This window comes from Cydia pomonella, chromosome 2, assembly GCF_033807575.1.
Source record: "Cydia pomonella isolate Wapato2018A chromosome 2, ilCydPomo1, whole genome shotgun sequence".
Lineage (NCBI taxonomy): Eukaryota > Metazoa > Arthropoda > Insecta > Lepidoptera > Tortricidae > Cydia > Cydia pomonella.
In genome coordinates, this window is record NC_084704.1 from 25581881 (window position 1) to 25607952 (window position 26072).

At 33.6% G+C, this 26072-nt stretch overlaps 3 protein-coding genes across 6 annotated transcripts in view; 1 reads left to right on the forward strand and 2 right to left on the reverse strand.

Moving 5' to 3' along the window:
• Window positions 1-26072, forward strand: part of LOC133534740 (juvenile hormone acid O-methyltransferase-like) — an 85626-nt gene that overhangs the window by 16875 nt on the left and 42679 nt on the right. The gene's annotated exons all lie outside the window — the stretch shown is intronic.
• On the reverse strand, window positions 5521-20985 carry LOC133534739 (D-altritol 5-dehydrogenase-like). 4 transcript variants are annotated; one of them, XM_061873992.1, is made up of 10 exons: window positions 20829-20985; window positions 11051-11198; window positions 9926-10050; window positions 9443-9600; window positions 8548-8649; window positions 7678-7773; window positions 7297-7374; window positions 6731-6824; window positions 6349-6456; window positions 5521-5768 (listed from the first exon to the last, which is right to left on the reverse strand). In XM_061873992.1, the coding sequence occupies exons 2-10, from the start codon at window positions 11192-11194 to the stop codon at window positions 5654-5656; spliced, it is 1020 nt and encodes a 339-aa protein (XP_061729976.1). In that variant the 5' UTR covers window positions 11195-11198; window positions 20829-20985; the 3' UTR covers window positions 5521-5653. The 4 variants fall into 4 exon arrangements, with proteins under 4 accessions (XP_061729976.1, XP_061729975.1, XP_061729979.1 ...); XM_061873991.1 differs by lacking the exon at window positions 20829-20985 and adding an exon at window positions 20404-20561; XM_061873995.1 differs by lacking the exon at window positions 20829-20985 and adding an exon at window positions 20509-20526.
• LOC133534730 (protein retinal degeneration B) overlaps window positions 21521-26072 on the reverse strand; it is a 228934-nt gene continuing 224382 nt past the window's right edge. The window contains exon 3 of the transcript XR_009802080.1: window positions 21521-21712. The gene's annotated coding sequence lies outside the window, so the exon portion shown is untranslated. The remainder of the gene's footprint in view (window positions 21713-26072) is intronic.

The window sequence follows — 26072 nt, forward strand, 5'->3', positions numbered from 1 at the left end:
AGCTATTTTAGAAAGACTTTTTAAAGAGTAATGTAACGCTAACGAAATAACTACTTAAATACTTGTCACGTCGAAATATTTTCAAGATAATATAATAATAATATGTATCTGGGATTGTGAATAAGCTTTTTTTCCATATATTTATAAACAATTAATTTACACAAAATTAGCGTTAGCTGCTGTTAAATTTCGTAAAATACAAGTCCGCTAATTCGGTTCAATTATGCTAGTTCGATTTAAGCGGCAATTAGTGTATAAATAGAGGAGCCCCTAGCTTTAATGTGCAGCCACGCGCTGCATAATATCGATTGTCATTAATTTGGCGGCGTGCGAATTGTGCTCGTATGCAGGTAAATGCCGGCGATGCAATCGCTGTGAAACATATACCTATTGCGGACGTAAAATATGACACTAATGTGTTTTAAATAAGTGCGACACGTTCGTTCATAAGTTGTGATAAGCTGCCCAGTTGCATGTATCATGTATGGATGATCTTGAAATTCACCACATAAATTTCACCATATGTCCTAAAAATCTTCCTCTGAGTTATGAAAATGTACAATCAAGTGTAAAAATATGGGTCCAACAAACTTACTCAAAAACATGTCCCATAGCTCTTAATTCTCAGACATACTAGTAAGATGGATATATTTATGAGCAACTTGTGTGCACCCACTTGACTGTAGGTACCTGTGTCATTTTCGTAATTCGACGGAAAATTACACAATTTTTTTTAGAACAAATTGGGATTCCGTATTTATTCCAACCAGAATGAGAAGCCATTTAAACTTAATGAATTTTATCAAAATATGTCAAAAAAATGACAATAAATTATAAAATGCCCATTTAGTACGTACTTGCTTAGTAAACAGCCATTACTAGGTAAATTATTAGGATTTGCTACATTAGCAAAACATATAGGTATAATTACTAGCTTATACCTCCATATATATGTATTGTATTGTACATTCATAATAATTTTCACGACACCAGCTGATAAAGACTCTCTTGATTTTTCAAAAACTGATGAGAAAGTAGCATTTTATCCACATGTGTGGCAAAGTAATCTAATGCAAATTTTGCGTTGTGTTCTTATGTTGGCTGGTAGAATATAGCTCCAAATCAAATAGCTTATATATAATATTTTCATTACTTATCGATTTGTAAATGGAATCCAGACCCATTTAATGTGTTGTTTATAAATCACTATTTTAAAATGTCCAATATGAGGGGAGGGCTTACAATTTCAAAGTCTATAATTACCTAGGTACTGTTGTTTAAGTCGGGTATGATATGAAAGAGCTTTAGTTGCACATTCTATAACGAAAAAATGATTTATGAAATCAAATCAAACAATAAAGTCACCATTCAGCTGATAAATAATTATCCCTGAAAAAACCTGACATGCATACATTAGGTAGCTCCAATTAGTGAGTTGATTTTCCGCTAGATGGCGCTGTACTGTACACAAGTATACTTGTGGTCAAAAATCTTTCTTGTTTACAGTTGCTTAAAATAATTTAAAGTTTGTACCTACGGAACCCTTGGTGCGCGAGTTTAATGAAATCGCACTTAACCGGCTTTTTAGGGTTCCGTAGCCAAATGGCAAAAAACGGAACCCTTATAGATTCGTCATGTCCGTCTGTCTGTCCGATTCTGTCACAGCCGCTTTTTTCTGAAACTATACGAGCTATACTGTTCAAACTTGGTAAGTAGATGTATTCTATGAACCGCATTAGGATGTTTACAAAAAAATAGAAAAAAAAACAATAAATTTTGGGGGTTCCCCATACTTAGAACTGAAACTCAAAAAATCTTTTTTCATCAAACCCATACGTGTGGGGTATTTATGGATAGGTCTTCAAAAATGATATTGAGGTTTCTAATATAATTTTTTTCTAAACTGAATAGTTTGCGCGAGAGACACTTCCAAAGTGGTAAAATGTGTGTCTCCCCCCTGTAACTTCTAAAATAACAGAATGAAAAATCTAAAAAAAATATATGATATACATTACCATGCAAACTTCCACCGAAAATTGTTTTGAACGAGATCTAGTGAGTAGTTTTTTTTTTAATACGTCATAAAATTTTAAAAAAATTTTTTTCATCAAACATATACGTGTAAGGTATCGGATAGGTCTTCAAAAATGATATTTAGGTTCCTATTATCATTTTTTCTAAACTGAATAGTTTGCGCGAGAGACACTTCCAAAGTGGTAAAATGTGTGTCCAAAGTGGTAAAATGTTGAACAAGATCTAGTAAGATTTTTTTTAATACGTCTTAAATTGTACGGAACCCTTCATGCGCGAGTCCGACTCGCACTTGGCCGCTTTTTTATTTATTCAGCCATACATTCATTGCACGGTCACGTCTAAAAATATCGATACCAAAAAGTGCCAAAAATATGTATACACGACTTTATTGCCCATGTATAAAGGTAGTGTATACATATTTTTGGCACATTTTTCGTACCGATATTTTCAGACGTCACTATACTGTAGCCTTTATTATTAATCAGAATACTTATTACTACAATTGTTAAAAATATATCAGTAAACACATATTCCAATTAAATTCCACAAGTGCCAAGTACCGTGCGGTCGCGATCTAAAATTCATTATTAGGTATGTAAATGCAGGTATTATATTTCATTGAATATACGGAGTTATGTGTAAAGCTAAACAAGCCACGTATGAGTTGGAACGCCCGTATAAAGGAGCCACAGCGCCAGCACTCCAAATCCACTAGACGTAGAACGTAAATGCGCGCGTCACGTTACTATTCATTATATATCTTATTTATTAAACCATATGAATGTGTACTTTTTTATTTGGCTAGTGTTTGTATTTATTGTTATTTCTTTATGCTGCCTGTCTGTCTGTCACCATGCCACGCTTAAACCACTGAACCGATTTAGATGAAATTAGGTATCAAGAAAGTTTGAGTCCCGAGGTAGGACATAAGATAGTTGTTATCACGGAAATCATCAACATCATACTACGCAGGTGAAATTGCGGGGAGAAGATAGTAAGAATACCATGAATACCAGATCTATTTATAACATGGCTTCTCGTGACTCACTGAGAGAACAATTCAAGGAAATAGATATTCTCACAGTAGCTTCAGAATACATTCTAGATGTGGTAATGTATACGCATAAGAATATAAAGTCCTTTAAGAAACTGTCTGATATCCATAGTTATAATACGCGAAATAAACATAAGTTAGTAGTCTCCAAGTTTCGTCTACAGAAAGTTAAAAAATCGTTCATGGAAAACTGTGTAACATTTTATAACAAAGTACCCTTAGAGGCATGGAACCTGCCCTATACTTCATTCAAGCAATATGTCAAAAATGCACTTCTCAAAAAGGGATACTATAAAATAGATGACTACTTGGGAGACACGGAATCATGGCCAAGTATCCAGTCTCAAAAGCTGTAATAGTTTTGCGTGCAGTGTCCCGGAGAGGCATATGGCGCTGTTGTTTCTAGCTGTTCAACCTTATGTATTAATGTTTGTTATGTTTTAGTTATTTTGATGATGACATTGACATATTAAATACACAGTAGTTATGTATTCTGTAGAACTAGTTTTAAGATTGTTAGCTCAACAGTCTCTTAACGTGAAACATGTATTTCATACAATTTTTTTTTTATTCTTTGACATTTCGAGAACCTTTACACCTCCAAATCTTATTAATGTCATTATTATTGTGTATTATTATTTTTCTCAGACCGTGAGGACCTTATACATCTCCAAACTTAATGTATTAACCGTGGAGACTATACGTCTCTGTCATATTGTATAATATACTTGACTTGGTACATACTAGTTATGTATTCTGTAGCATTAGTTTATGAGACTGCTAGTTTAACAGTCCAGACGCGGTTTATTTATTTAGTATAAATTTTATTTTGATACTTGGAGAGACTTTACACCTCCAAATTTTATTAGTATTAGTACTCTGACATTGGGGACCTTTTACATCTCCAGATTTAATGTGTTTTTAACCATAGAGACTATACATCTCTATTGTATTGTAGTAATTATTTATTTTAAGATTATTATAATGTAATGTTTACCCAGGTATTGGCTTTTGTATTTATAAATGTTGTTATGTATTTTTCATGTCACTATATGATGTTACTATAAATGTTGTATTGACTTGTAAAAGAGCCCTTGAGGCCTACTTGCAGAATAAATTTTTGAATTTTGAATTTTTTGAATTTTACGTGTCCACTGCCGTGCCGACAAAACGTCCCACTTTGTCGCTTGCCATAAGGACGAGATTTGCTTGTCTCTTTATACGAATAACCTGTCAAAGCGTCCTTATCGCAAGCGATAAAGTGGGACGTTATGCCGGCCGTGGACGCTTAACTACTATATCTATGTTAGAACCATTTTGTTAGTACCATCTTTAAATCGAAAGATGAGCAGGGGTCCTAGCCAAGATGACAACCGTACATCGACAAATGCCAAACGAACAAAAAATATATCGGGATGACAATCGTATATACATTTCTCTTTCCGTTGGGCGTTTGTCAATGTTATATTGCCATGTTGCTTAAACCCACCGGACAAAATTGTTTAGTCCCGATGTCTAAAACATCGGTGGCGTCGCGCTAAATAAATGGTAGTAAATTACCATAAAACGTGAAATATGTCCTAATAACGTAAAGCAATTAGTAACATATAGTCCTACCAATAAGACTACTCATATTGAAATACTTTCTAAACCGTCAAATAGGTAACCGTTCAATGCAGCTAAAAATATCAGGTAAGGATCAGAATAAAAATGATTAATTCTGAGATTGCCCGCTAAAAGTTTTATTTTAATTATAAACTGATCGGCGATTTGTCCTAGTCACAACTGATGGAAAGTGACAGACAGGGCCTAAGATGGCGCTCACCGGTTCAGTAGTAGCTTATTCACTCTTGCTTTAAAGGGACCGAGGTCATATTTACCAGGGAATACAGATAGCGGGAGCGCATTCCATACCAAGCTGTCCGTACCGAGATAAGATTATGTTAACATTGGCTTTTGTTAGTTAAGCTTTAATCTCATAAAAATGTTTTATTCCTAAATAATCTGAAGTTTACATCCTAAAGTTGACTACTTATAGAATAGGAAGCGAGTGTAGGTAATGGCGCAAAATAGTGACGCAGTATTATTGCAGGGGGTGGTGGGGCCCCCCACTCCTGGAGCCCAACATACCCCCCTACCCACCCGAGAGCGACTGAAACGTCCGCGAGAAAAATAAGATCCGAACTCCGTCCTGCTTATTCTTATGAAAAGGTTTTTGTATATTTTTCTGATATTCTTTAGGTAGAATGTCGCTGTGTGAGTGCGCCACGCCACGAAATGCTTATTCGGATGACTTTTCTATGTATTCTGTTTGTAAGTAATAGAAGGAAGACATCGTTCGTGTGTCTTGCGAATTTTATTATTTTGGAAAAGATTTCATTCAGGCCATTTAAAGGAACAAATAACTTCGTAAAATGAAACAAATACAAGAATGTGTTTACAATATTCTCTATACTGACTGAAAATATTTGTTAGGCAATACTAAGTCCTCATCCGCTGAAATAAGGTTGGATTCCTTTACAGCGCTACTTAATGAATAAAATACGCCAACATCAGCAATGATAGTTATTCTATTTTGAACATAGCCTTGGAAATGGATCCAGACTTTAAGTCTGCAAAAGCTTGCTCGTACTGCTCCAGTGAATAAGTCTTAATCCCCAGCTTCTTGTAATCCAGATATCTGCAACAAGCAAGTGAAATATATTAACCTACTTAATCGCTTTCTCAAGTCTTTTCTAGTTTTGCGTGTAGGTAATCATTTTGAAAATTTTGAATTTATAAAATAGACTCTTGTTCTTCATCCCATAACAATACACAATGGAGAAGCATCCTTTGCTAGTAACTAGTAAAGTTACCTTTCTTAATATATTATTGTCAACATATATATGTATACATATAAATACGTTTTTAGTGAAGTACTTAGTTACGCATAAAGTATAAATAGTTTCGTTAAGTCAAAAATGATGTGTCAATAATGTGACTAATGTGAGTAATATAGAATGGTAATATAAAACCTTGAGTCTGTTGGGCTCAGAAAATAACAAATCATTTATTTTATGTAGTGAATAATCCTTCCTATCGCTTTTTCTCAGAAACGTTCGTATTTGTCATGCTACTTCAGTCAGCCTCAGTACTTTGTGTACTCACTCTTAGTGTTATAAAATTCGCCAATTTTTTTTCTGCAGGTGGAACTCACTGCACTAGTTCATTTTGTAGTGCATTATGTATTTATAAATGTGACTATTTTAAGTTTTCATTACCTGTCTCCCATAGTACTGAGCCAGCCAATAGAGGTGGGAAATGTGAATGGATTAACTTTCACGCCGATTACGGTGAGCCCCTTGTTGAATATATCAAAAGGCGTTATACTGAAAAATACGAGTAATAATAAGTCAATAAAGTTTCAAATAGTTGCTTCATATGTTAATAAGATCATAACTTTTCAACACGCGCAAAGCTAAATATTGCTTGTGCTAATTTTGGATATAGATCAACCTGACGTTCCATGCCTAAAGGGTTCTTATACTACAGGACACTAATATATTACATAGATGTCTCTTATAAAGTTTCTGTCGCGGTTTGACGAACCCTTTAACGTTTCTATTAAGTTTAGTTTTGACAAATGAGAACCACCACACTTACCTAGCCTTCTTGCCCTGCGGCGCGCACCCGAACACCACGTACTTGCCGCCCGGCTTCACCAAGTCAAAGCTGGTCTCCAGGACCCTAGGCACACCTATAAAGAATAGGTTCAATAACCTCGTGCAAAAAGCAACAACTTTAACTGTCCATCGGTGGACCTCATGCCTTTTGTAATAAGGTCCACCGATGGACAGTTAACAGTGTGAGCGATCGTACAAGGACATTTTTTAAGATCACGTTCATATGTCTCTAATATTTATTTACCAATATTTTACTGCATAGACTTATTTACTTTACTGCATAAAAACGGGAAAAAAAAGTGTTCGACTTAATGCCAAATTCCATTATCTACCCGTCAACAATTGTGTCAAAAAATCATTTAAAATAAATAATATTCTGGATATGATCAATAACTGAAACTAAACTTTAACTTCGTAATATCATATAATATACCTATACCTACGACAGAATTGTTTTATACAAATCTTAACCACTTTATACTGCAGCTTGAGAGTTAAGAGGGTTTAATATGAAGGGCAAGAAAAATAAATTGTTATAATAAATACCAGTGCAGTCAATGATGACATCATAATGCGATTTTTCGCTCTCCAGCACATCAGGCGTAACCAGCTTGTATCCTAAATCTATAATTAGAAAAAAACATTGAGTCAAATTACTAAAAAAGGCTTCTATTTATATGCCACTTAGCTTGATACTTATTTATAATTATAACTTTACACACAGACCTGTTTGATTCCAATCGATTTGAGAGAAAAGTAGGTTTAGAGAAAAAATGTCTTATGTTTCCCTAATTTCAATGAAATGCAATAGCATGCTGACACGGAGCTCGGAGTCTGTTGATTCAGTTGGAAAGTAAAAAGAAAAACATAAAAATATTTTTGTGCTTATTCATTTTAATTGTGTCAACTCATTACGTCAATACTTACTCAAATTCCTAACAATATCCAGTCTTGCCTTGTTCATTTCAGAAACCGTCACGTTTCTATGACCGTGAAGATGCAATGTCGTTAGCCACAGGTTACCTTTACCAAAACAGATATATTAAAAAAAAAACAATTAAGTACCTACATATACATTGCCTCCTACCTAAGCATATTTTACACTTCTATCCAATTACTGGCTATGCGAACTACGCAATCATCTCAGTAGTGATTGTACCTTCACAATTGAATATGTTTATTCGCAATAACGGGCCATTAGGTTACATGACATCGTTGTAACAGAATGTCATTTAGCAGACGTTGTTTGCAATAGTAACTGTAGGCAATAATTATATCGCAAGGTATAACCCATACCATAACATTTTTTTTAAATGATAACAAGGATGTTGACTCATGATGATTTTCATAGCATAATCTAATTATTATAACAGATAATAAAGAATGTATCACAATGAGTAAATAAATAATATATTCAAATAAATATTTGGGGGCAATCTTACACAGATTTACCTAGCCCCGAACTAGTTATATAGATAAATACATACTAGATAACACCAATAACTCAGGAACAAATATTCAAATAAATGCTCTTATCGAGTTTTGAACCCCGCTTCCGTTCCGTGCTTCGTAGTTCGTAGTCTCTACCGACTAGGCTAGAAGGCCGTAATTTTTTTGAATGATATAAAAGACGTCAAAGTTTTACAAAACTTGTACGAAAAAAACTCAAACGTATGAACAGACTAAATTTGGAAATCCTTACGACTAAATGCAGATAGTTTGTAACTTCTGTAACATTGTCATTAATTTTGGTTATTTATGTACTTTTCAAATGGAGTTTTATGGGTGATCCCTAACCTATAATGCCAGCACCCAGCACCAACACTCGGTCCACCACCGACACAGGCGACACTCGGTCGAAGCCGTGCGCCACGCAGGAGTACGGCTCACACAGAGACGCTGGAAAATACGTAAATAATTTGCAACTAATCATTTTATTTTTTGCAGTTTAGGCTTTTCAATAAATCTGTTAAAACAAAAAACCTAAAGGGGCCCACTGATTACCAGGTCTCCGAACGATATCAGCCTGTTATTCGCGAAAGCTGGCAATCGCGAATAACTGTCAGGCCGATATCGTCCGGCGAACTGGTAATCCTGAAGTGGGTACTTAATGTTAAAAAACGAATATTTATATCCAATTAGTACATATAACTTTTTTTTTTTAAACTCCGTTAATTTCAAGGGAGCATTCCTGAGCTTAAATTAAGAAACTTTCTCAAAGAAAACGGTATTCTAATCAACTCCATTTAGGGAAAAACAAAAAAAAATATTTGTATCTTATAAAGCTCTTAAGTGCGTGTACACTTGCCTTAGGGCCTGTTTACATATTGATTAGATTTTAGTAGGTATGAGTTATTACACTAATCGCAAGTACTATCTCAGACTATCGATGTTCGAAATGATATTGATATGTTAAAGTTTTCAATTGTTTGGTCGAGTTAAATATAATATCAGTGTTACAACAACGCTATATGCAGCATTTAAGTATAAATTTTTATGATAAATATAAAAGTAAAATATAACAAAATAACGTAATTTTTTATTTAAGTACTGTCCCCATTTATTTTCCTTAAGTTTCCACAGCCATACCCCGAAGTTAACGGTGTTTAAAAAAACAGTGTTAGTATAAACAAATATATATGATATGAAACTGTATTTTTAATGATAGATATGAGTAAAGTATAAAAAATACCTTGTTCTAAAGAAACTTCGTCGGGGATAGGGTAGACGTTGTCTTGCGGGACTACGACGAATTGAGCCCAGCCTCCGTCCACCCAGATGCCAATGTTTTTCTTCGCCGCGCAGAACTGGTACCGGCCCTTGCGGCAATACTCGCAAAGGAGGCACTGGCTGCAAATTAGAAACTGACTTTCAGGCCAATTCGATCATACACTCAGATAAAAACGATATTTGAATCATGTTATTTAGTTAACTATAACTATATGATATGATTCAAATATCATTCTGATTTCAGTGTATGTTCAAATTGACCTGTTTATTTTACAAATGTTGCACGATTATGATTTGTTCGGTATGCATATTAGAAATAATTGGTCAGTAATATGTAGTAGATGCATATACAAAATGTTGATTGAAGCAACCGAGATTTTTTTTTGAGACTTAGTCTAGTTCTAAACACGTGAACGATACAATTAATGTAAAGTTGTAAACGCACCTATTAGGATCAACCACCACGCGCTGTCCTTTCTTCAAGAAGGCTTGCTTTCCCGCCTCGTGCACCACCCCGCTGAACTCATGGCCGAGGGTTAGGATCGGTTCCTGACGCACAGGGAATTCTCCCTGCAATCAAACGTATAATTTATCGCATTATTGCTATTAGAATACGAGTATCAACTCTTTATTTGAAAATAGGTTATGCTCTGTCAATAATTTTGAGCCTTTTTACATAAATGGAATAAAAATTACTTGTTCGTCAGTTCAGCCTAGACCGTAGTCAACACCAACCCTAGGAAAACTTTGTCCCATCTACATTTTTAGGGTTAAGTACGTAGTCAACCCTTAAGCTGCGCCATGCCCGTCTGTCCGTCCGTCAGCAGCATTACTCCGCGATCGTTAGTGCTAGAAAGCTGTAATTTGGCACGGATACATAAATCGTGCATGGGGACAGAACAGTGAAATAAATACTAGGAAAAACATTTTTTAGGGTATTTCCCATACAAAATATTGGGGCATCGTTGGATAGAAGTTTTAAAATTAATAAGGGTATCTATTTTTTGTTACTGTTGTACTTGTTACTAAACAATTTTTTGATAAAGTGAATATTTTCGTGAATAATCGCTCCGAAAGTAAAACATATGTGTGTGCCCCCCCTCCCCCAACCCCCTTTTAACTTTTGAACCATGAGTCCAAAAATATTAAAACAAAATCTTAACAAGTATTTTCAATAAAAACCATAGCGAATTGTTACAGCCGTTTTTGAATTATTGCAAAAAGTATTTTCTTCTTAGTAGAAATCATACAAAGCGCTGCGAGTTATACTCCCTTACCTTATAATGTACATGACACTACAAATAGCCCCCATTTTGCTTATTTATACCGAATGGTAACTTCGGAACCCTACGCTGAGCATGGCCCGACATGATCTTGGCCGATTTTTACAATGTAGTAAGTACTTAGATACAGGCATGGTTCATCATCTAGGATGAACATTTGAATGAAAATAATATTTAGGTCGATACAAATATTTTTGGCTAATCCATTACATGTATTTTTAGATCTTGGCTGTACCTCTACTGCTGATAACGTAGATTTATTTCGTAAGATTGAATTGCGTGCCAACCTGAATTATATGAAGATCAGTTCCGCAAATGCCAGAATAAGCGACCTTAACAATTACTTGATGGTCTTCCACTATTTCAGGCATGGGATGGTTGCGCACATACTTTACTTCCTTTGTTTTGCCGTCGAACACGATCGCCTGCATAATTCTGGAAAAAAGATATCATATCGGAATAACGATATACTTAAAATCTATTAAGTTTTGATGCTTAAGAGGATAGTGGACGACCGCTTCTACGCACTGACGTAGTCCCTTGCCCTCTCTGGATATTAACCTTATAAATAATATTTTTACACAAGTTGATGTATATCAACCGTAGCTATAATCCGTTAAATTTTTCAGGTTTTTGTAATCTTTTAAAAATGAAATTTGATTTTCGCTCGTAACTCTTGGGTATAATAATTAATAAATTGAAAAAAGACAAACGAAGGAACACAGCTATGCTTTTGCTTAATAAACATTAGTGTAGGAAATAAAGGTAGTGGACCCCGCAGTAATTCCTCTGCCAGAAAAAACTTTACAGTATGATAAAGTATCAATAAATAAAAAGTATTGTCTTAATTTCCAAAGAATAATAATAATAGGATTTAAGTAAATACCTAAAGTATTAAATCGTTAATATCTTTTTACGGAAAAATGCTCCGTTCAAACTTTCTTCACCAGACATATTCATGTAACGTATTATAACAATATATGAAATATCCAAAAAAATATCCCAGCAGAAATACCAATATTAATAAAATATAATTTTTGGACGTGTCTTGGACCGGAAAATTACTCCGTCTATTTTTTTCACTGGAATGCCATTTTATTGCCGTTTTATAGCTACAAAATGAAAATCTAAAAAAAAATCCATATAACTATACTATTTTCAGAAATTGCCTTTTTACTCGCTATGAAAAATTTCTCTATCCATTTTATTTATTGAATTAAGATCACAGTTTTATTTCCATCCAACTATAAAAACATCCAAAAAAATAACGAGCGTATTAAAAACTTAACATATCGGGAGCAGTGTGTAGGGAGCGGGGTGTACAAGCGGGGTGCGGGAGCGGTACCGGCCGCCGCAAGCGCGCGCGCCGCGCCTGCCCGGCGGTGGCAGCTTGCTACTTCTCTATTCATTCGCGTATCGCCTAGGTGCATAGGTTACTGTTGTTAAAAATATTTCTACTTGTTTCTTTTTTGACCTGCCTAATGCCTGCCTGTCTGTGTAGTACCTACCGTAAGTATAGTCTCTACCGTACCTACAAATGAAGTAGGTAGGTTATGCGATGTGTCTAATTTAAATATTTATATTCTTAAATTCAATTTATTCAATTCGAGTCGTACGTATTAGGCCATCAAACGAAGGAAAAAACGGGGAAATAATTCGTGTATAAGCGAATTTTGGCATAGTTGTAGATAAAGGTACCTTACATAACATACTGAAAGTACTGATAGAGGGGGGTGGCGCTATTGTGTACGGGGGAGGGAGGGTTTAAATGTCCCTTTTTTAGTTTATCTTAAATAACTCGTGAACGGTGGCCCATATCAAAAAATGATCTATCACGCAAATCATCTATGTAACATTTCCTACAAGAAAAATTTAGTACACTTTTTACTAGGATCAATATTTAGAAAGATATTAAAGCGGGAAAATTAATTAAAATCAATTTTCTGGTCCATTTTTCTATATTTTCGTAAACGGTGGCAATTAGCAAAAAACGCTGTAAAATGTAAATAATCTACACAAAACTTCTACAAAAAAGATTCAGTACCCTTTGTGAAAGGATCAATATTTAAAAAGATATTAAATAGGGAAAGTTAATAAAACCAATTCTAAGGTTCATTTTCTTTATTTTCGTAAATAATTTGTAAAGTATGACCCATAGCAAAAAAAAATGTCTTATACATAAAATTTTCTATAACAAATATCTACCACACTTTTCGCTAGGATGAATATTTAAAAAGATACTAAAGCGGGAATGTTAATAATAATCAATTTTAAAAACCCTTTTTAGTTTTCATAAGTAAGTCGTAAACGGTAGCCCGTAGAAAAACACGTTCTTATACATAAAGAATGCACATAATATTTCCTACAAAAAATAATTCGATCACTTTTCTCTAGGATCAATATTTAAGAAGATATTAGAGGGGGTAAATCAATTCATAGGTACTTTTTTTAGTTGTTCGTAAATAACTATTAAACGGTGCTCCAGTGCAATAAGAATGTTAAACATAAATACTTAACATAAAATTTTCTGGAAAAAAGATTTATTACACTTTTTCTTTAGGATCAATATTATTGAGATATTAAACGGCGAAAGTTAATTTTAATCAATTCTGCACATTATTTGTGTTTCTCGCTTTAAAAGCTTAATAAATATTGATCTTAGGGAAAAGTGTTCCGCATATCTTTTGTAAAAAAAATTATTATAATTGTTTATATACACATTTATATTTTTTGCTATAGGTCATACTTTACAAATTATTTACGAAAAACTAAAAAAAGAGACCTGAGGATTCATTGTAAGTAACTTTGCTCCTCTTTGACTAAAAAACCGGACAAGTGCGAGTCGGACTCGCCCACTGAGGGTTCCGTACTTTTTAGTATTTGTTGTTATAGCGGCAACAGAAATACATATAACTATAAATATTTCTGTCATAGCATGCCAAACTATAATTCTAAACGTAACCAGCGACAATGATATCGCTCGGAGCGCACGTGAGACAATTGCATCGACGCGGCTGCTAGCTCTAAATAGCCCTTTTTTAGTTTATCTTAAATAACTCTTAAACGGTGGCCCATATCAAAAAATGTTCTTTCACGCAAATCATCTAAATAAAATTTCGAACAAGAAAAATTCAGTCCACTTTGTTATTTAAAGATTAGGCGGGAAAGTTAAATAAAATCAATTTTATGGTCCATTTTTCTATATTTTCGTAAACGGTGGCAATTAGCAAAAAACGCTGTAAAATGTAAATGATCTACATAAAACTTTCTACAAAAAAGATTCAATACCCTTCGTGAAAGGATCAATATTTAAAAATATATTAAAGAGGGATAGTTAATAAAACCAATTCTAAGGTTCCTTTTCTTTAGTTTTCGTAAATAATTTCTAAAGTATTACCCATAGCAAAAAAATGTCTCATACATAAATAAGTAACATAAAATTTTCTATAAGAAATATGTAGCACACTTTTCGCTAGGATGAATATTTAAAAAGATACTAAAGCGGGAATGTTAATAATAATCAATTTTAAAAACCCTTTTTAGTTTTCGTAAGTAACTCGTAAACGGTAGCCCGTAGCAAAACACGTTCAAACATAAATACTTAACATAAAATTTTCTAGAAAAAAGATTTCTATTCTTTTTCTTTAGGATCAATATTATTGAGATATTAAACCGCGAAAGTTAATTTTAATCAATTCTGCACATTATTTGTGTTTCTCGCTTTAAAACCTTAATAAATATTGATCTTAGGGAAAAATGTTCCGCATGTCTTTTGTAGAAAATTTTATTATAATTGTTTATATATATATTTTACGAAATATATAATATAATTATTTACGAAAAACTAAAAAAGAGATCTGAGGATTCATTGTAAGTAACTTTGCCCCTCTGACTAAAAAAAACCCAACAAGTGCGAGTCAGACTCGCCCACCGAGGGTTCCGTACTTTTTAGTATTTGTTGTTATAGCGAAATACATCATCTTTGAAAATTTCAACTGTATATCACGGTTCATGAGATACAGCCTGGTGACAGACGGACGGACGGACAGCGGAGTATTATTAATAGGGTCCCGTTTTAGCCTTTGGGTACGGAACCCTAAAAAGGACCTGGAAACTGATTATAATGAATTTTAATATCTCATTAAATATTGATCCTAGCGAAAAAAATTACGGAACTTTTGTTGTGTAAAATTACATTTCTATTATTAATGTATAAAGAACTTTTTGCATTGGGCCACTGTTTACGAGTTATTTACGAAAAACAAAAAAATTAGGGACTTGTAAATTGTTTGTGATTTACTTTCTCCCTTTAATATTGTTTTAAATATTGATCCTGGAGAAAAGTGGTCTGTATGTTTTTTGTAGGAAATATTATGTTAATTATTTATGTATAAGAACCTGTTTTGTTATGAGCTGCCGTTTAAGAGTTATTTACGATAAAATTAAGAAGTGACTTTAAAATTCATTAGTATTAATATTCCCGCTTTAGTATCTTTTTAAATGTTGATCCTAGCGAAAAGTTTCATATATCTTTCTTGTAGTAAAAATTACGGTTAATATTTATGTATGAGAGATTTTTTGCTATGGATCATACTTTACAAATTATTTACGAAAAACGAAAGAAAAGGAACCTTAGAATTGATTTTAATTGACTTTCCCCGTTTAATATCTTTTTAAATATTGATACTCTCAAAAAGTATACTGAATCTTTTTTGTAAAAAAAATGTGTAAATTATTTACGTTTAATAAGGTTTTTGCTATTTACGGGTTATTCACGAAAATATAGTAAAATGGACCATAAAATTGATTTTAATTAACTTTCCCGCTTTAATATTTCTTAAATGTTGATCCTAGCGAAAAAGTGCACTGAATCTTTCGATTCGGCAATTTTATATATATTATTTACGTTAAAGAACATTTTTTACTATGGGCCACCGTTTACGAGTTATTTAAGAAAAACTGAAAAAAGGGACCTTTAAACTCAGTCAGTCTATGTGGGCGTCTAAAGAAGGTAGCTGGCAGGGACTGGATGCAGAAAACGGGAAAACGTGCTTTGTGGCGCATCTGGGGGAGGCCTATGTCCAGCAGTGGACTGCAACAGGCTGACGATAATGATGATGAAGTATCTTTCAGCTTATAGTACAAGTTTCATCAAAACTGGTTCAGTAGTTTTAAAGATCTCGATGGTTAAGTTTTAAGATATCGCAATTTATTAACGATAAGCATACAATAAGTAGGTAATCTTTATTACGTGGCAAAAATTCTAGAACCTAGTTGTTTTTGACGTCGGTTGTTATTAACGTCTTTAGCGTGATATTATTCTAATCAATGTTATATAAAACTGCGTAAGTATATATTATTCGGTACAAAGAAAACGCAAAAATCACTAAATGTAGTGTAAAGACTCACACACCAGTGACAACGACAACTCCCTTCTTAAGTGTGGACTGCGGGTCACGCGGTCGGGTCGTACTAGTAGCACAAGGACACTAATCTGCACTTAACTGCTAAAGGAAGACGGTACATTATTGCGTAACCGCGGGATGGATTTATCTTCGCTTCAAAAATTTCGGTGTTCTGGATGATATTTCTTTTGGATATTTTGAATTTAAGTGTATACGTATATATTTAGTATATATTTAAAAGAATACAGGCTGAGAAATTTTCCACTCTCAGTTTTTAATAGTTGTAAAATACATACATTTGGGTATGTATTTTTTTTGGATATTCTTACCCACTACGCCAAATTATATTCTAAGATCATATAAGAAGAAAAAAATGACAGAGCAATTTTCCGATGAAAATGAGCGTCAAAAAAGGAATTATCATTTAAAAAAAATCTCATGTTTGACAAATTTTTTTGATTTTTTTCTAGTATTACATACTGATACAAATAACTTATTTGGTAAAATAATTTTGGACAGAGGAATTACTCGGTTAAACATATAAACAGATTTATATTTTTACGTATAAATACCTAACTTAGGTTTTTTTTTTTTTTGGATATTTATATGTTAGTTTCGGCTCATACTATACAATAACCAAGCAAAATTTCATGGACTGAGAAATTATTGCATGGGTCTCCATACAACAACTTGCTAGATTTACTACACTACATCAAATTGTTCAAAAGTGTTTTCAATAATGTCAATATCCAGGGAGGAAATTGGGGACTTCGTTTGTATGGAGAAACGGCCGTTCACTATCCTCTTAATATATTGTTGCTTCAAATTTTATAAATTAGACATTTCGTTCGACACCCATGATTTTGAACCGTATTGGTTTTTTTTTCTCCAATTAAGATCGAAAGCTCTCGTGATTCTGAGTACTTACAACCTTAAAAATTCCCAAATTTGAAGTTTTCCAATAACAACTTTAAATAAAATGGGCCATACGTACTGCTAAATTGATCATCAAAAGTCTCTATCTAGTGTGAGTGGCTCTGGAGTCTAGATTCATGTAGGCCTAGCAATAGCAACAAGTACTTTAAGTATTACATATTTGTAAGTATCTAATTATATTAAGCTAACTATCACAGCAATTTATTGATGTTCATATTATTCCATAATAATATTGAATTATTATACAGATCAAATTTAATACTAGGAATTTCACAAAGAGATCGTCAAGCAAGAAAAAATATAAATGATAGTAGTCTAGCATGTTTCTAGAATAAAATCAAAATGTCAAAAAAAGACGATATACATTGGAATATCCATTTGAATGAATGAATGAATGAATGAATGAATTAAAGTTTATTCACAAGAACATATGGTACATTAGATATCATTAAGTGTACAGTATTGACCCTTGATATGCTCAGCCCTATGGCATGTGAAAATTATTTGTATTTCATCATAATTAAACAAATAAAATAAAATAAATAATTACAATTAATCCCTCGTTGTTTTATCATTAATATAGTTTTGTGAAGTATAATAAGCTTTAGAAATAAGTTTATGCTTTACATATGTCTTAAATTTATTAATTTATAATTCAGTAACAATATCAGTTCTTACAAACCAGGCAGTTTATTATAGAATCTTACACAATTATCCATGAATGACTTTTTAATTTTATGAAGCCGAGTGAGTGGCACTGCGAGCTTATGTTTATTTCTTGTGTTAATATTATGAATGTCACAATTTTTCCTAGAATTGATAATATTTTTATGTACATACAAGTACAGAATATTCATTGACAATACACTGTCATTATTTGAATTTCTTTAAATATATCTCTAGTGAGTCTCTATGGTTCATTTTATATATTGCTCGAATAGCGGAGCCCTCTTCTGCAGAAGAAAAATGGTATTTATCTCTGAAGCACCACCCCACAGTAAAATACCATATGACATAATGCTATGGAAGTAACTAAAATATACTAATCGCTGTTTTTACATCAGTTAATTGACGGATTTTGCTTACTGAAAAAGCTGAAGAACTAAGTCTACTCGAAAGAGTAGCAATATGGGGACCCCACTGGAGTTTAGAATCTAAAGTTATGCCAAGAAAAACTATACTACCAACTAAATCCAATTCCACACCCTTCACAATGACACTTGTTTGCACATGCCTTACTACAGTTACTAGTAACAAACTTAATACAATAGTATTTTTCTCATTTAACAATAAATTATTAACATTCAACCAATTTACTACTTTAGAAATAGCATCGTTTACATCATTGTAAACTTATTGATGACATTTGTCTTTGAAAAAAAGTGAGGTGCCTGCAAACAATACTTGTCTCAAGGAATGGGAAGTCGTTTGTGTAGATAAGGAACAGAAAAGGCTCCAATATTGACCCCTGTAGATCACCCATAGAGACCCACATATAATACCTTGTATTTTAGTAAATTGACGTCCTTATACTGATAGTTAAGTAATTGTATTTATAGTAGGAGCTACGTTATAAGGAATACATAATACATACCCAGAACAGAGTTTTTTTTTTCTATTTTTTTTCTAAACTCTACGCAACCATGGACTGGACCAACTTTTTAATAAGGCAACCTGCTACAGTTAGATTAGATAAAATAAAATAAGCTTAATTTGATTATAATATACGATTAAATAAAAATAAAAGTAAAAAATTGTTTTGTTCTATCCATACGCTGTTTTACTAGGCAATCTATTTGCGATGTGTCAATGTGAATATTATCTGTCATTTATTTCTTATCACAAATACATAACATATGAGGGTATATATTACGTATCTTAGAGCATTATCTGCATAGTATATCATTTTCAATGTCATTTCATGACTTTATTCATTAACGTCGTAAGTGCTCAATCCCATTCTATATAGGTAATCGCGGGTTGGTGACACATAGAAGATTATGACATTAATTAATCAGATATCGTTAATTGTTGGGTCAATATTGTTATGTTATAATTATTGTAATATTAAAGCGCTTAACACATAATCAACATGTTTTTCCGGTTAGTCTTTATCCAGGTGTTAGCGACACGTAGTAAGTAAATATAGACCAATATAAAAACAAGTGTCGTATTATCTCCGTCATTATTTATCACAAACACGCAAATATTATTAAATAATACGGTACACGGCGGGAAGGAGTTGATAACTCGAGATATAGAATTGAAGATATTTAACTTAAAATAGAATTAAGTACATGAGGTTAAAATTTCTTCATTTTATATTTCGAGTTATGAACTACTTCCCGCCGGGTACGGAATAGAGAGTATTACTGGCTGTATTACTGCAATGTTCTGCCGCTAGAGAGCAGCACTATCACATATCTTAAACCATAGAGTAACTTATACATACTATGTCTTAAACCGTTTTTAGGGTTCCGTAGCCAAATGGCATAAAACGGAACCCTTATAGTTTCGCCATGTCCGTCTGTCTGTCTGTCTGTCTGTCTGTCTGTCTGTCTGTCTGTCTGTCTGTCTGTCTGTCTGTCCGAGGCTTTGCTCCGTGGTCGTTAGTGCTAGAAAGCTGAAATTTGGCATGGATATATAAATCAATAAAGCCGAGAAAGTCGTACAATAAAATCTAAAAATTTAATTTTTTTTAGGGTACCTCCCCTACACGTAAAGTGAAGGTGAATTTTTTTTTTCGCTTCAACCCTAGAGTGTGGGGTATCGTTGGAAAGGTCTTTCAAAACTAATAGGGGGTTTCAAGAAACATTTTGTGATAAAGTGAATATATTCGGAGATAATCGCTCCGAAAGAAAAAAAAATGTGTCCCCCCCCCCTCTAACTTTTGAACCATAGGTCCAAAAAATATGAAAAAAATCGTGGAAGTAGAGCTTAAGAAAGACATTAAATGAAAACTATAGCGGACATGATCAGTTTAGCTGTTTTTGGGTTATCGCAAATTTTTTTAGGTACTGATTATGCAAATTTGCCTATTTGTTTAACTCAGGTGAAAGGTACCGTTTCATCCCTTGGTTAACAAATTTACTATACTTTAAGCTCGAGTTTAGCTTATTGTGACGGAAGAGTAACTACGGAACCCTACACTGAGCGTGGCCCGACATGCTCTTGGCCGGTTTTTTTTAGAAGTTTTCACTATGTCATTGATGTACGAGTGTTTATGTTTACAGAGGCCTACCGCGAAACGCGAAAATTGACATCTCGTTATCTGTTGTAATGTAAATTTCATTACTTACCTAGGTCGTTAGTATTCTAGTAACAACACAAAATCAGGTGAATAATAAATAATAATTTTCTGGACACAGGAGAATTTTTACTTATACAGAAATATTAACTCACACCCGCTTGTACTGGACGCGAAGATCACTCTGACCGTCCGTTTGTCTGATAAAAGTGATAAACAATCATGTTTGGATTATTGCCTACTGATAATTATTATCCATAAATTCACTCCATAGATATACATAGATTATAGTATCTTACCTACTATAATCAAAACAGTTTATCGGGTTAACCGGTTAATATGATATATATATTCATGCTCTTTACTCATTTCGGGTCCTAGCTCAGGTTTTTTTTCAATATGAATATAAAAGTAAAATATTTTTAAACACTTAAAAAACAATACAAAAATATATAAACACATTATAAAAAATCTAACCTAAGGTGCCGCCAGCAGCAGGGCAGGGCCCAAGCTGCCGGTGGTCATCAGTGCCGCAGAGACAGGAACCGGCGTACTATACTCGTACACGCCGTGTCCAAGATTACCGCCTTCTGCATCTGACCTTTGATCCAGCCACCCAGCGAGAGTCTCTCTAGGTGTTGGCCGAGACACAACTATCGGAACAATGATCGTCGAGGCAACATCCCACATGGCGGCTTTACTTTTATCTCGTGAGCCAAGTCTAGGTACTTTCTGGACTTGTCCTTCTCGGCTTACACGAGATAATACTATATTCATAGTGTAGGTAATCATGTAATGCATGGTGACAGGTGTAATGATACGTAACGATTCTAGCATTATTTTACTTAACGAAGCATTTTATAATAAAAAACCTACTTATTGTTTTGCAAACCGGTGGAATTCGGTATACTAAATCAAGTTAAGTGCGAGTCAGACTCGCATCACTAGGGTTCCGTGTACCATCACACAATTTTTTCACAATCCTTTAAATATTTTCCATAGGACTGACTCACACTTGACCAGTTTTTCCTTTCGGCCGCGTGCGTCGGTTACGCAGTTGAAAGCAGCAGAGTTGAAAATTTACAATATTAATATTGTAAATTTACTTATTTTGTACCTGGTTACAAAACTCGGTTACATACGCGGCCGAAAGGTTTTTTTTTTGTATGTTTACCTGTACCCCTAACTAAATTCGATTTTGAAACGTGACGAACGCGTTTGCGTTAAGTCTCATTTTGTATAGGATTTTGAGTTTCCAAAACGTCCCGCTTGGCGCGCTCTTTCTAAATCCAATACAAAATGAGACTAAACGCAAACGCGTACGTCACGTTTCAAAATCGAATTTAGTTACACTAGGGGTACTGTTTGTACCTAAGTTCTATCATTTTAGAAGATACAACAAAAAGAAAAAAAATCTTGTATTCGCAAGGACCTCCCCCTCATTTTATTTTAATTTTGAGAAAAAAACACTCTATTAAACATTCTACTTCTAACAGTAATACGGGAAAATACATAAAACATTAACCAGGGAAATCAATTTATTATTAATGTGGGACATGGAAGTTTTTCTACGCCACCGAAGTTGCGAGCGAAAACTAGTTTTTCTATAAATTTGATAATAACCAATCGTTTTCAATAATCAATTTCATTTAAATATTTAATTTAAAAACACTGCCATCTACCGGGAGCACATATAACCTCCGTACCGGAAGCCGTAGCCACAGCTGAGCTTCTTGTTGCTCGTCCTCTTTCATTCTTTCTATCGCGGTAAAGAAGCGCCAGTCGGAGTGCTTCTCTTGAAAGATAGATGGCTCTCGTCTTGTTTTTTTTTTTGTTGTTACATCCTCCGAGATTAACATTACGATTGCAGTAGGTACATTTAACAAGCCAGTATTATTTAATTATATTTATAATAATAATATAGAATTGGATCATCGGTAACAAAGAGCATATAATCACTACGTGATCGGTAATACACAGATTTGAACTGAAACTAAGTAGGGATCGGTTTTAGACGATTATACTTATGTTATAAACACATCCTGTAATAACTTAAAATGCCCAACATTAACAAAATTCATCATGCCTATCCATTTGAAATACAATTTTAAAGGTAGTTCTCATAACTTAACCTGTAAAGCTCTGTGTACATTATGCTTAATTTATGCTGTACGTCAGCTGATTCAAAATTGTATTTTAGCAAATCAAAATAATTCCTTCTGGAAATCAGGAGGGTCACGTTTATGTTAATACTTTTCTAAGTATCTTTAGACTCACCTTCGCCTTCGCCAAGTCAGCAAACAGTCTAAGGTCCGAATTTTGTGAAATTCTCCAATACCTTGAAACTCTTGAAAGTGCCATTTAAGTTTACAATCTTCAAGTTAAGTAATGCATTTTAACATTACAATTCCATAGCTCGAGTGATACATATTATTGATGGCTCACCGACCATTAAATCATAGCGTAATTCGAATATTATACTGTACAATTAATGAAATTTTATTATTACTTCGTTAAATGCTAAATGAAAAAAGTCTCTTCTTAGTTCAAATCACTAAACAATAATAATTACTCAAACTCGGATACTTAATTAGTTTGGTCTCGGTGTTACCATATGTGAGAATGTAGCTATCGTTAATTTAACTGACACTGTACCTCCTTATTATGATTATTATGAAACATCGGTAACTAAATATAAACCAAACAAATAATTTCCGCAAAACCTCTATATTTCTTTTTGCAATCTCACACATAACCTGCCTTAAAGTGCCAGCTCTTGGGGCATTAATATGAAAAGCTCAATGCCTAAACAATATCGCGTCCTTTATCTTACTCAAGCCAGCGTTGCATTTGCAAGAGAGGGATGTCAGGTCAATATAAAATTCGGTGGTAATGTCTCAGGGGCAATGCACCCAATAACTGGTTCGGAGAGGACGAAAGTACGAATTTTTTGCATTAAGTGCACCATGTGATGATTGCAGTCTTAGTGGCTTGTCGTATCTATTCAATTAGATATAAACTTTAAAAGCTCTTTGAATATAAATAATATAATGATAGATCTCTCACTGAAATACTGAGTTAGTTTACAATAGTTTATTTATCTTAGAGTTTACAACAATTAAAACAAAACAAATCCTTTATTCAATCGCTTGAGTTTTTCCTCTCTGTCGTAATCTAACTGTCAATGTCACATTTTACCAAAACCGCGGCAAAACTATCTGTCACTTGTCAAACACTTGACAAAATAAAGCTAAAAGATCGTTCGAGATATCCTTAATATCTAACAATAATTAAACAACTGCAGTATAGGTAATTGTACAGAACATTTACGTCAAAAAAAGCTACCACAAATCCTACAATATCCACCTAATAGGGATTTACGCAAACAATCAGACACCTAGCTTTTTTTAACGGTCGGTCACCTTCACACCTTGTTACAACTTGTTGCTTGTTACAATATGTTGTAAAGAAATAAAAAAAAAATCTTTATAAAGAAGGAGAAAAAAGGTCAGGATTTTGTGAAATTAATTAATATGATCTATTTATTAAGTACTTCTAACGCCATTATATTTATTTAAATTTCAGCTAAATAGAAATCCAATTTACATTTATTACTTCATACTCTCGTACTTTTTTAAGGACAACCATGAGTTAACAACAGTTTATATACTTCTAAATCCTTTTTTATATACATTCTTAGTTAAATACGTATATGTTAACTAACTACGTATTTGTTTACATTATTTGCAATCAAAAAATTTAACTTTTATTAAATGAAATCGTAGTGCCCGAAATCTACTCGCGCCCCCGCGTCGACGGTTGGCCAAAGCCCGAGCATCTCTCAGCATCTTCGGGCCCAAAATATATAATAAAATTCCAATTGATATTAGAAATGTAGGCAGTGACACAATTTTCAAAAATAAATTAAAAGTTTTACTTATTAAATTAGCCTGTTACGATATAAACGAACTCGAAATACCTAAGGGATAATTTGTACTACCTAGGTAATAGTGGACATATTGTGTGCATCCTTTTTTTTGTAATTTAATTTAATTGACGATATTTTGACATTGTGTTATTAATTCTAAATCAATTTATAACATTATTCTACGATTATTTACCTGACATGTACTAAATAACTGACATTTTGAAATTGTAATTTAATTATAGCTATACCGCACATGTAAGTTTATCTTAAATTATGAATATGGTATTTTTATTTGACGAGTAAAAATCTGTATTTTTTTTTACCAATAAAAAATCTGAATCTGGTGACAGCGGTAAGTGCGTGCGACTTTCAATCCGGAGGTCGCGAGTTTAGCCCCCGGCTCGGGCCAATGAGTTTTTCGAAAATGATGTATGAAATATCATTTTATATTTACCAGTCACTTTTCGGTGAAGGGAAACATTGTGAAGAAACCGGACTAATCCCAATAAGGCTTTTACCCTCTGGGTTGGAAGGTCAGATGGCAGTCGCTTTCGTAAAAAATAGTGCCTACGCCAGTTCTAGGGATTAGTAGCCAAGCAGACCCCAGGCTCCCATTAGCCGTGGCAAAATGCCGAGACAACACGAGGAAGATGATGAATGACTTATGGTAAATAAATATAAAGAAATTATTCATAATTCATAATTTTTTATTACGTGAGTACAAAAGGTGTCAGTATTTACAAAAGTTCATCACAATCTGCCGAGATCTAGCACGCAATATATATCTTATTGTACTACTTAGTACCTATATCTAAGACTACGAACTAAATTAATTTAGCTGTATCTATAATATGTCTATAATCTAGTCATGAAATTATTAAAAACATGCTACTACAAACCTTTACACGACAAATATTCTTGTAGGGAGTAAAATTGCTTGTTCAATAGAAATATATACAGTCTACCAGATTTTACTAGCTAACATAACGCAGGCTATAATAGGTACGGAGAAGCAATTCAATTTTAACCTAACTATGTTGTGTTGACACATCTTGCTGCCTCACATCGACTGGTTCAGATTAATGCAATAGAGCAAGTGCAACCGATACATTTCCAAAATTTGAAGATACAAGCGGTGCATGACTACCTATCTATTACTGATTTTGTAATGCGAATATTGATGACAAAATGCTGAATTTCATACATTTACAACTATCTGAAATATCTGAAATACCCCTTAGGAGATATCTTTAAAACATCATAGATAATGTTCAACTAGTATAAAAGCACGAATGAAATTAGGAGTTTTATCACCAAAACACATAGTACCTACCTAATTAATTGTTCGTTATTTTCTTTCGTTTATGATAAAATATTTTTAACGCCATGAAATATAGACCTAGTCCATCCATCGTAGTCTCAACAAAACTACAAAAACTATGTCAAAAACCTCAGGTCATCTAGTTAATGTAATATATCTATGTTACTTAATATTTTCTTATTTTTTCTATTGACAAAGATAAGTACCGGGCTCAAGCTGTGGGTAGCGTGGGCAACATTATCAAAACCAGGTTTATATCATTGTCAGCAGGGCTTTCTCCAGCAACTATTACAATAATATTACCGAATACTTTTAATGTGACCGGATTCACTTCTGACTTTCTCCCGTTTTCATTATCAAGGTTCTATGGGTGGTCAATTTCGTAACGCTGGGCTGAGCCCGTTGGCGTAACACTGTGTGGGCACAAACTGGATAAATGTATTCCACAAGAAGCGCTGTCAAACTAAACATT